This window comes from Entelurus aequoreus, linkage group LG02 (assembly GCF_033978785.1).
Source record: "Entelurus aequoreus isolate RoL-2023_Sb linkage group LG02, RoL_Eaeq_v1.1, whole genome shotgun sequence".
Taxonomy (NCBI): Eukaryota; Metazoa; Chordata; class Actinopteri; order Syngnathiformes; family Syngnathidae; genus Entelurus; species Entelurus aequoreus.
The window spans coordinates 50851355-50863844 of NC_084732.1; the positions used below are offsets into that span (position 1 = coordinate 50851355).

The 12490-nt window shown below is 36.6% G+C and overlaps 2 protein-coding genes across 6 annotated transcripts in view; one reads left to right on the top strand and one right to left on the bottom strand.

Moving 5' to 3' along the window:
• Positions 1–12490, top strand: part of sbf2 (SET binding factor 2) — a 259041-nt gene that overhangs the window by 222943 nt on the left and 23608 nt on the right. For all 5 annotated transcript variants that reach the window (XM_062028691.1, XM_062028699.1, XM_062028716.1 and 2 more), the window contains 7 exons: positions 9277–9472; positions 9603–9730; positions 9846–10021; positions 10206–10339; positions 10741–10942; positions 11092–11288; positions 11389–11529. In XM_062028691.1, the coding sequence (XP_061884675.1) occupies positions 9277–9472; positions 9603–9730; positions 9846–10021; positions 10206–10339; positions 10741–10942; positions 11092–11288; positions 11389–11529 (1174 nt within the window). The remainder of the gene's footprint in view (positions 1–9276; positions 9473–9602; positions 9731–9845; positions 10022–10205; positions 10340–10740; positions 10943–11091; positions 11289–11388; positions 11530–12490) is intronic.
• LOC133635554 (uncharacterized) overlaps positions 3679–12490 on the bottom strand; it is a 318673-nt gene continuing 309861 nt past the window's right edge. Inside the window, exon 2 of the mRNA XM_062028765.1 lies at positions 3679–4568. Within this exon, the coding sequence (XP_061884749.1) occupies positions 3853–4563 (711 nt within the window). The 5' untranslated portion in view covers positions 4564–4568 and the 3' untranslated portion in view covers positions 3679–3852. The remainder of the gene's footprint in view (positions 4569–12490) is intronic.

Below are 12490 nucleotides of genomic sequence, written 5' to 3' on the forward strand. Positions count from 1 at the left end.
GGAATCTTTGGGTGTCCCACGATTCGATTCAGAATCGATTCTTGGGGTCACGATTCGATTCAAAATCGATTTTTTTTTTTTTTTCAATTCAACACGATTCTCGATTCAAAAACGATTTTTTTTTTTTTTTTTTTTTTTTTTTAAATGAAAACAATACACAACAATACCATAATAATGCAATACAATTTCAAAACCAAACCCAATTTTGGAGTTCTGAACTTGTGATTTCTTGCAGTGTTAAGTGGTAATATTTCACATTTGTCCCAATTGACTTTATACCCTGATAAACAGCCATATTCAGTGATGACATTATTGATAGAGTTAGAGTTAGAGTTTGAGTTTATTTCGAACATGCAAGCATACAACATGATACATCACAATTTCCAGTTTCTCTTTTCAACATGTTCGAAAAGGAGTAGGAAGAAGCAGAGCTTATTTAATCCTACCCCTTTTCTTTACATAACAGTTGCTGAAACGTTTTTATTCACTTCCTGTTCTCAATTTATTCACAATAAACTCCATAGGTAATCACAATAAAAATAAATAAATAAATAATAGTAAGAATTTAATAATAATAATTGGTGAAGAAAGTCATATTTCATATGATGAGATAAGTAAGATTACTTTAAGAATGAATGAATGGATGCATGAAATAAATTGAGAATGTTTGTCATGGTTCTTCTTCTTTGTACTTTGTAAACACTTTAAGTTTGAAGAGTTTCTTGAAGTGGATCATATTAGTACATTGTTTGATTGCTTTGCTTAATCCATTCCATAATTTAATTCCACATATTGATATACTGAAGGTCTTAAGTGTTGTACGTGCGTACAAATGTTTTAAATTACATTTTTCTCTAAGATTATATTTCTCCTCTTTTGTTGAGAAGAATTGTTGTATATTCTTGGGTAGCAGGTTATAGTTTGCTTTGTGCATAATTTTAGCTGTTTGCAAATTCACTATGTCGTGGAATTTCAGTATCTTTGATTCAATAAATAAAGGATTTGTATGTTCTCTATATCCAACATTATGTATTATTCTAACTGATCTTTTTTGTAACACCGTTAATGAATGAAGTGTACTTTTGTAATTATTTTCCCATGTTTCTACACAGTAGCTCAGATATGGTAACACTAGTGAGCAGTATATAATATGAAGTGATTTTTTGTCTAGAACATGTTTTGCTTTATTCATTATTGACGTGTTTCTTGCTACTTTATGTTGTATATTTTTTACGTGAGATTTCCAGTTAAATTTATCATCAATCATTATACCTAGAAATTTGGTTTCATTTACTCTTTCAATTTCTATTCCGTCTATTTGTATTTGTGTTTGACTTTCTCTTCTACTATTACCAAATAGCATTATATTAGTTTTACTAAGATTCAACGATAGTCTGTTTTTGTCAAACCATCTTTTTAATTTGTTAATTTCTTCTGTTATTATTTGTATTATCTCCTGTGTGTTCTCTCCTGAACAAAACGCTGTTGTATCATCCGCAAATAATACTAACTTTAAATCTTTTGTAACTTTACAAATGTCATTTATATAGAGATTGAATAATTTAGGTCCTAATATTGATCCCTGAGGTACACCACAGGATATATTTAGCGTTGTAGACATGTGTTCGCCTAGCTTCACGTATTGTTTCCTGTTCGTTAGATAACTACTTATCCAGTTTAAGACTAACCCTCTGATGCCATATCGTTCTAGTTTTTTGATTAAAATATTGTGATTAATTGTGTCAAATGCTTTAGTTAGATCCATAAAGACTTGCTGCTGCACATTTTTTACTGTCTATTGCATTGGTAATTTCTTCTGTAATTTCAATTAAAGCCATTGAAGTTGAGACATTAGCTCTGTATCCATATTGGTTCTCTTCGAGTGTTCTATTTTTATTTATGAAACTCTCTAATCTGTTATTAAACAGTTTTTCAATGATTTTAGAAAATTGTGGAAGTAAAGAAACAGGTCTATAATTTGTAAATTGATGTTTATCTCCAGTCTTATAAATTGGTGCAACTTTAGCTATTTTCATTTTGTTTGGGAATGTACCTGTTTGAAATGATAGATTACTAATATACATTAATGGTCCTGAGATCTCTTCTATAACCTTTTTTATCGTTTCCATATCAATTCCATTACAATCAGTTGAAGTCTTAGATTTACATTTTTTCACGATTGTAACTATTTCCTCCTGTGTCACATTACTGAGGAACATGGAGTTGGGATTTCGCTCTATGGTATCATTATAGTCCTCAATTGGAACTGGGTCTGGAATCCTTTCTTCCAATTTTGGTCCAATATTTACAAAATAATTATTGAAGCTTTCAACTACTTCCTTTATGTTGTCATTGTTTTTATTTCCGTCTAAAAAGTATTGAGGGTAGTCCCTCTTTGTGCCATTTTTAATAATGCTATTGAGGATGCCCCATGTTGCTCTCATATTATTTTTGTTCCTGTCCAATAATTCACTGTAATATTCTTTTCTACATGATCGTAGTATGTCTGTTAACTGGTTTTTATACTTTTTGTACTTAATTTCTGCCTCTATAGTTCTTTGTGCTATAAATTCTCTATATAGTGTATTCTTCTTCTTACAAGCATTTTTTAATCCTTTTGTCATCCATGGTTGATTATTCTTTCTCTGTTTATTACTAAGTTGTATCCATGGACAATGTTTGTCATAAAGTATTATGAACTTGTTTAAGAAATGTTCATATGCTTCATCAACCTCTTTTTCATTGTACACATTGTCCCAATCTTGCTTTTGTAGCTCAATTTTGAAAGCAGTCATCCTCTTCTCTGTGCACAGTCTTCGAAATGTCCTTTTGTCTTCCATGTTCTTCTTGTAGTGTCCATCATATATTGTAAAAACTGGCAGATGATCACTAACGTCGGTTATAAGTAGACCACTTGTAGTGTTATTGTCAAACTCATTGGTAAAAATATTATCAATAAGCGTGGCACAGTGTGCTGTGATTCTACTTGGCTTTGTGATTTTCGGATATAAACTGATGCTGTACATTGTATCAATGAAGTCATCAATAGACTTTTGCTTGTTAGGGTTCAATAAGTCAATATTAAAGTCACCACATAAGAACATTATTCTTTGACCATTATCCATGTAAGTAGCCTTGATCCATTCTTCAAATGTTTCTATACTTGACTTAGGTGATCTATATATACAACTGATGAAAATGTTTTTGCTTTTTTCCTGACATATTTCAATGGTTATACATTCTAAGATATTATCTATAGCAAATGACATGTTTTTTACCACTTTGTAGTTCAGGTTCTTCATCACGTACACAGCTACTCCTCCTCCATTTTTGTTGGTTCTGTTGATGTAGTTTAGTTCATATCCCTCCAGATCAAAATATATTCCTTTTTTATCATCAATCCATGTTTCTGTGACAGCAATCACTTTGAATGGTTCGTTGATGTGTTCCAAAAAGTTCTTAATGTTGTTGTAGTTTGCATACAAGCTTCTGCTATTAAAATGAATAATTGACAATTTGTTATCGCATGTAATGTTGCTATTATATTGATCATCTGTATAATAAAAACAATTATTACTGATGTGGGAGAAAAAATTTGTATCTGGATCTATATCATTTTCCAAATCCTGGTTTTTGTAATCTTTGTTGCAGAAATATTTTAGTTCCATATTTTCTTGTTCAACAATCTTTGATGTTGTTTCAATAATCTCAATAAGTGTAGGTGGATGAAATCCTGAATGTAGGTCCTCTTGTTTAGTCGTCCCTTGGAACATAGTAGTGTCGATGCTGAATTTGGGTGTTTGTTTTCTGTCAGAGTCCATTATCATCGTTGTTTTGGTAGCTGTGTAAACTTTAAAAATTGTCCAGGTCCTTGATGTCATGGACAACAATTACTCTTGCTTCTGGACCTCCATTCAGCTTGATGTAGATTTTACAGTTGGTGCTCCAAGTTCCCTGGATTTTTCCCTGCTTTCTCAAGTCGCGTGCTTTCTTGGCGATTCCAGCATTGCGTTTTGTGAGATGCTCATTCATGTGCACATTTGTTCCCTTCAGCTTCTTTCCCTGTCTCAGCAATGCCATTTTAGATTTTCTGTTTACGAGTTTCACGAGCACGACTGGAGTGGCGTTGTTGTTTCTTCCGTTCAGTGGGATGCATGTTTCGATGGTATTAATGTCATTTTCAATTTCCTTTGATTGCAGAAAGTTGACCACTTGCTGTTCTGCTGAGATCATATCCATTTCATCTGGTTCACCTTCATTATTCACAGCTTTCGCATAGGATCTTGGTTTAATTCGGTGCCCAGTCACGATGATATCATTCATTCGTTTGTCCTGATCCATTTCATCTATGATATTCCTCAACATGTTGTTGTCTTCTTGAAGGGTCTTCATTCGTTTGCCCAATTCAGTGGCTTCATTATTTCTTCTGTTGTTCTGAGATTGCAGATTTTCTATATTTTCCTGCAGACTTTTCACATCTTGTTGGTGTTCTGTTGTTACTTTTCTCAGATATTCTTTCAATTCTTTCATTTCTTCTTTCATTTCTTTCATTTCTTTTTTCATTTCTTCTTTCATTTCTTTCATTTCTTTTTTAATTTCTTTCATTTCTTCTTTCATTTCTTTCATTTCTTTTTTAATTTCTTTCATTTCTTCTTTCATTTCTTGAAGTATTTGTAGTATCACTTCTTGATTCCCATCATGTCCTGTGTCCAACCTCAAATCTTGTTCCCAGTTGTGTTCTGTAACAGCTGACCCCGAAGGTTTCGGGATTTCAATATTTCCTTTACCTTTTCACATCGCGGCAGTCACTGACGTCAATGCCTCTTGCTTGTGTCTTAACGGCAGTTGCTTCTTTAGCGACTTGCGGCACTTTAACTTGTTTTTTCCAACAATTTCGTATCTTGCGCCGTTCAGAGATCAATTTGAGGTGTCAGCCTGTCAACTTATATCACTCTGCGACGTCGGGATCACTTTAAAACAGCTGTAAACTCGCCGTAGCTTTTGGTTGCTAGGCAACCGCTTTGAACTGCGGCAAGGCGCCTTTGGCTTGAGTCTAACGGCTCTCCCAACTCGCCTTCTTTCAGTGTATCAGTGCCTCTCAACTGACCAAAATCAGATTGAAGATGCCAGGGTACTCTCCTGTGGCTGTGATCGCAAATCAGTGGTCAAAATCTTCAGATTTAACAAAAAACTCCGGTAGCAAGAGCGGAGCCTTTCTCTTTTGCGTCCTTTCTCATTGATATAGTGTAGAGAGGAGTTAACATGTGACAGGTAGAGAATTATATCGTCACAATACATCGATTGCTTATTATACTGAGAGCCAATTTTTATAACATGAATATTATTTTCACTTCTTATTTTTGCAGCTAAGGGTTCAATAACCAAATTAAATAATAATCCAGATGCAGGACATCCCTGTTTTACTCCTCTTTTTAACGAAAAAGGTTCTGAAATATGATTATTGGTTTTGACTGATACCATGGGCCTTGTATAAAGCATCTTAATCCATTGTATAAAATTATCTCCAAATCCAAATTTACGTAATGTGCAAAACATAAATGAGCAGTTTATGCGGTCGAATGCCTTCTCCGCATCAACAGTACATACTGCTGTGGGATAAGGGAGACTTCTAGCATAGTAAATAACATTAAACAATTTCCGTGTATTGTCTGAAGATTGTCGACCTTCCATGAAGCCAGTTTGGTCAGTATGAATTAATTTTCCTATTACATTTGATAATCGTGTGGCTAAGATTTTTGCCAAGATTCAAAAGGATTCTCTATTCATTCAATACATAGATTTCAGCAGGATCTACCCCAGTCTGCTGACATGCAAGCAGAGTAGTAGATTTTTGTAAAAAGCTTTTATAATTGTGAAGGACAATATTTTATCAACTGATTGCAATAATGTACATTTGTTTTAACTATTAAATGAACCAAAAATATGACTTATTTTATCTTTGTGAAAATAATGGACACAGTGTGTTGTCAAGCTTATGAGATGCGATGCAAGTGTAAGCCACTGTGACACTATTGTTCTTTTTTTTTTTAAATTTATAAATGTCTAATGATAATGTCAATAAGGGATTTTTAATCACTGCTATGTTGAAATTGTAACTAATATTGATACTGTTGTTGATAATATTCATTTTTGTTTCACTACTTTTGGTTTGTTCTGTGTCGTGTTTGTGTCTCCTCTCAATTGCTCTGTTTATTGCAGTTCTGAGTGTTGCTGGGTCGGGTTTGGTTTTGGAATTGGATTGCATTGTTATGGTATTGCTGTGTATGGTTTTGTTGGATTGATTAATTAAAGAAATAAATAAATAAAAAAATAATTTATTTTAAAAAAAAAAAATAGATTTTTTAAAAATGAGAATCGATTCTGAATCGCACAACGTGAGAATCGCGATTCGAATTCAAATTGATTTTTTCCCACACCCCTAATATCTTCCTAGTATTGTGGGCGCTCTGATAACCAACATATATTCTACATATTAATGAACACAGACGCGCTAAATTAATTGCGCTCTCTATTTTGCTCACTTAAAGGCCTACTGAAATGAATTTTTTTTATTTAAACGGGGATAGCAGATCTATTCTATGTGTCATACTTGATCATTTCGCGATATTGCCATATTTTTGCTGAAAGGATTTAGTATAGAACAACGACGATAAAGATTGCAACTTTTGGTATCTGATAAAAAAAAGGCTTGCACCTACCGGAAGTAGCGTGACGTAGTCAGTTGAACATATACGCAAAGTTCCCTATTGTTTACAATGATGGCCGCATGAAGTGAGAGAGATTCGGACCGAGAAAGCGACAATTTCCCCATTAATTTGAGCGAGGATGAAAGATTTGTGGATGAGTAAAGTGCAAGTGAAGGACTAGTGGGGAGTTGAAGCTATTCAGATAGGGAAGATGCTGTGAGAGCCGGGGGTGACCTGATATTCAGCTGGGAATGACTACAACAGTAAATAAACACAAGACATATATATACTCTATTAGCCACAACACAACCAGGCTTATATTTAATATGCCACAAATTAATCCTGCATAAAAACACCTGCGTGTTTGTTATGCTAGCTCCTAGCTCCTCTGCTAGCTCCTAGCTCCATAGAACACGCCAATACAATTCAAACACCTGATCAACACACACAATCACTCAGCCCAAAAGACCGTTTACCTAACCCAAGGTTCATAAAGCTTATATATTTTTAAAAAGTTACGTACGTGACGCGCACATACGGTCAAGTTATCGAATGTTTAGCAGCCAAGGCTGCATACTCACGGTACCTGATATTCAGCTGGGAATGACTACAACAGTAAATAAACACAAGACATATATATACTCTATTAGCCACAACACAACCAGGCTTATATTTAATATGCCACAAATTAATCCTGCATAATAACACCTGCGTGTTTGTTATGCTAGCTCCTAGCTCCTCTGCTAGCTCCTAGCTCCATAGAACACGCCAATACAATTCAAACACCTGATCAACACACACAATCACTCAGCCCAAAAGACCGTTCACCTAACCCAAGGTTCATAAAGCTTATATATTTTAAAAAAGTTACGTACGTGACGCGCACGTAGGTACGGTACGTGTTATGCTAGCTCCTCTGCTAGCTCCTAGCTCCATAGAACACGCCAATACAATTCAAACACATGATCAACACACACAATCACTCAGCCCAAAAGACCGTTCACCTAACCCAAGGTTCATAAAGCTTATATATATTAAAAAAGTTACGTACATACGCAAAAAAAAGCCAAAGCTGCATACTCACAGTAGCACGTCTGCGTCTTTGTCATCCAAATCAAAGTAATCCTGGTAAGAGTCTGTGTTGTCCCAGTTCTCTACAGGCGTCTGTGTATCCAAGTCAAATGTCCTCCTGGTTAGAGTCTCTGTTATCCGAGTTCTTCCATCTTGACTGCATCTTTCGGGAATGTAAACAAAGAAGCGCCGGCTGTGTACTGTTGTGGCTGACTACGTTCGAAAAATACGTCCATTTCGCACCGACAACTTTCTTCTTTGCTTGCTCAGCTTCCTTCTTCATAATGCAATGAACATGATTGAAACAGATTCACGAACACAGATGTCCAGAATACTGTGGAATTATGAAATGAAAACAGAGCTTTTTCGTATTGGCTTCAATGTGGAAGGCATACCCGTGTTCGCCGGGCTACGTCACGCGCATACGTCATCCTCAGAGGCGTTTCGAACCGGAAGTTTAGCGGCAAATTTAAAATGTCACTTTATAAGTTAACCCGGCCGTATTGGCATGTGTTATAATGTTAAGATTTCATCATTGATATATAAACTATCAGACTGCGTGGTCGGTAGTAGTGGGTTTCAGTAGGCCTTTAAGAGATGCAATCCTCTGTGCACAAGCTTTGTAGATCTTCTTTGCGTGCGCTATTAAGTTTGCACGTGTTTCGCAAACCTTTAGTAGATCAGGCCTTTAGTCAAGGAATATAACATTAAAAGTACGCAACCCTGGCATATATTAATGAAAAATTAAACAGTTGATGCTATAAAATGTATCCATCAGGTACTTCACTTTATATTTTAGATTTTTATGGTGGTGAATGCTTGAGGGTTTTCTATTTGGCTGCTAAGGTGCTGAATATGTTATTTGCAGCAATATATTAATTAACCTCAAGTAATAGGCAAAACAATGAATGCCTGCAGCTTACAAAATAAATAAACTAAAATGTATTTTATTTCCAGTCAAGTAACTGAGCATGCAAGATAGCCCATGTTTTTAAGTGGATTAAGATTTTTTTTTAATTATTTAATTAGATTAATTTTGAAATTACATAATAAAATAAAAATATTATGTTATGAATTCTTGCATGCTTCTTGTCAAGTTGTTTTGAAATGCTATCTAAGGCATTGTATGCTTGCTTGTTTTTTGAAGGTGACTTGCATGTGAAGCTAAAACACATCAAACATTGACTTTCCATTATAATTATTTTGAAACATTTTCAATACTGAAGTTTTCAGCTGATGCATGCACTATAAAGACAAAAATATTTGGACGTGTGATCATTGGACCGACACAAAGCAAAAAGTGATGAACATGTAGTTAGTCCTCCTTTTAGTGCTTAAATGTCTTTCATTTTTGTGGGAAGACTTACAATGTGCATGCTTTTGTCTATATAGTGTATGTTTCTACTCTTGATACTGTAATACTAGACTACAGGAATCAATATCTAGGAACATTTTGTTGGGTTTCTGGGGTTTATTTTTTTACATGTCTTCCTATCAGCCTAAAATTCTACGTCCAGCGCTGCTTCCTGGAGAGGAGTTTGTGTCAGAGGGGCTAAGGGTCCTTCTGGATCCTGATGGCAGGGACGAAGCCACCGGAGGCCTACTGGGGGGGCCACACATCCTACCAGCAGAAGGAGCACTTTTCCTCACTACATACCGCATCATCTTCAAAGGCATCCCCCATGACCCACTAGGTAATTTCACTATGTCTTCTTTTGTGATACAACAAAGCATCATCAAATACTATTGTAGAATATAATAGGCAAAATACAGTCATGTGAGGCTCTGCTGCTTGAGGTACCTGAGCCTTGGTTGTGTGTTCAGTGGGGGAGCAGGCAGTGGTCCGAGCTTTCCCAGTATCCACCTTGACCAAAGAAAAGAAGATCAGCATCCAGAACCAGCTGCAGCAGAATATGCAGGAAGGTCTCCAGCTCCGCTCTGCATCCTTTCAGGTCAACACACTGCATGTTTCTCCTTATTTTACCACAATTTACATACACAGCACTATGCATAAATATTGTTCTGCCCTTGCTTGTTTAGGAAAGGTTTGTTTAAAATGTGTTGCAGTTAATAAAGGTGGCTTTCGACGAAGAGGTGAGCTCTGAGGTGGTGGAGATGTTCAGGAAGCACCTGCAGAGGATCCGCTACCCACAATCCATCTTTAGCTCCTTTGCATTTGCTGCGGGGCAAACTCAGCCTCAGCTTATCCTTCCAAAGCAAAAAGAGAGGAACACTGGCTTTAGGTTTGTGGTTTATCTCCACCAACTCATAGGATTGTCAAGTATTTTACAAAACTGAATGTGCATTCCAGTAGGGAATCGAATTTGAAAATCTGGTACTGTTTTAGCTCAGCTACAGGTGGTGGACAGTTTTTATATGTGGAAAAATATGTAAATTGAGTTGCTGTCTGCTGTGTTGTCCCAGCAGAACGCTTTCCAAAACTATTGTCAAGGGAGCCAAAAGAGCCAGCAAGATCACAATGGGTCGTGGAAGCCAGACCACACTAAAGAGGAATGACAGAGGAAGCAGAATGACTTGGCATGACGAGGATGACGTTTCAAGTAAGAGGAATAATGCATGTAAATACAATAGACATGGGAATGTACTTTAATACTGATAGGGAAAATGTAATGTGTTTATTGATATTATTTTTTTCTCTAACTGTTTTTAATGGTTTTGGAGAATGTCTTAGAATGTTCTTCACTTGTTTATGATGTCCCTTTGTGCTTCAGACTGAAAGTCTTGACTAAATCAATAGTGCCTCTGGGGGTTGCAGCCAAGTAGTGCACTCCATTTTGCCTCAGTGTCTTCAACAATCCATTCCATGCAATTGAAATAATTATTGATGATCAATTAATGGATTATACCCAGCCCTAATATATACTTATGTGATTCATGTTCTTGAAATTAATATATTGAAGTTGAAATGTTAGCATCAATGCAATATTTTTTTTTTCTTCAGTATCAGATGATGGAGAGCCACCACCCAGCAGCACTTTGAGAGCATCTGAGAAGTCCACCATGGAGCAGCTGGTGGAGCAGTCTTGTTTCCGTGACTACCAGCGACTAGGCTTCGGCACTATCACAGCCAGCTCATCCCGCTCCAAGTCGGGCGAGCAGTTTAGAATCACAGCTGTCAATAGGCTTTATTCTCTCTGTTGCAGGTACGCCACCTCCACGCCAAATGTCCAACGACAAGTCCTCTGTAAAGTGACAGACAAGTGTTTGGCTTGTTAAATGAAGTTCAAACCAAATCTGTTACACATATGCTGCTCTGTATTACTCTCCTGAGTTGTATTTGCTTTTGCCTCAGTTACCCAGGGCTACTGGTGGTTCCCCAGGCCATACAAGACAGCAGTTTACACAAAGTGGCACGTTGCTACAGACACAACCGTCTGCCAGTTGTGTGTTGGAAACATCCCCACACTAAAGCTGTGCTGCTCCGCTCAGGAGGCTTCCATGGCAAGAGTGTTGTGGGCTTGTTTAAGTCACAGAACCCCTCTTCAACAGGTGAGACTGAGTGTCAGTGTATGCAAGAGATGCAAATATATTGCCTTTTTTTAATGCAAAATATGTTTTCGTCTAAATGACAAACTGTGTTCTAAACCAGCGCCTGCATCGTCATCTGATTCATCCAGTAGCCTTGAACAAGAGAAGTACCTGCAAGCCATCCTCAACTCCATCCCTATTTACTTCAAGATGAACGGCCATGACACGCTGTCTAACCGCTCCATCATAGGCCTTTCACCAGGTATTCTTTATGCATGGTTATGTTCACGTACTGCTTTCTTTTGATAACCACTTCATTCCCTCTAGCCTCATCTTTCCCCCAGGTCATATCTAGAGATACAAATAATAAGCTTTACTTACTGTATGTGGTTTACCTGTGTTTCGTTTGTGACCAGTCAGCTGGGATAGATATAAAGAATAAGCACAATGTAAGAAAAGGCCAGCCGTATTTGCAGTGCGCCATTTAGTGGAACTGAATAATAAGGCACCAATTGCAAGACAACAACACAGGCCACAATAAACAATAAAATGTCTCATCCTGTTCATGCATTTTGTTGTCGTCATTGACAAAGAACTAATTAAATCGGGATGAACAGACAACTGGTGTCTTTGAAACTTTCTGTGCAATCATTTAAAGAAAATGGCCATTGCCATAATCTTCAGAGTTGTATTTTTAGAGCCTGTGGGGCAGATGTCATATTGCCTGACTGCTGGCCACTTCCACCTGACCGGAATGTGTGTGTGTGTGTGCGTGTTGTGGTAAAAACTTTTTCTCCATTGCTAAGCGGTCATGTTTGACTGCTAACTTGCACTTTTTTCCAGAATTATTTTTGTTCACTCTTGGCTTTGTCATCATTCTTTTCCCTGATGTGTTTTGTCCGGTCAATGCTTATTTTATACCTAATTAATGTGCGTGTTTGTTTGCGTGTGAGTTTTTGACAATGAGTCAGTGTAAAATAAAAAGGGTAGCTGATATTTAGTAGAATATGGAAGGAAACGTGTACAATAAACGGTTATGCAAGAATTACAGGTCACCATTCTACCCATTCATCTCCTGAGACTTTGCAAAGATAATGTTTTTCTTTTGCTCTCATGAATAATCAAACACTTTTAATGTTTGAGACGTTTAAGCCATATCTGACTTGGTTTAGGCAGCATATTGAACATTCATACTAGTACTGTATTTGTCACTTGCTGATAAA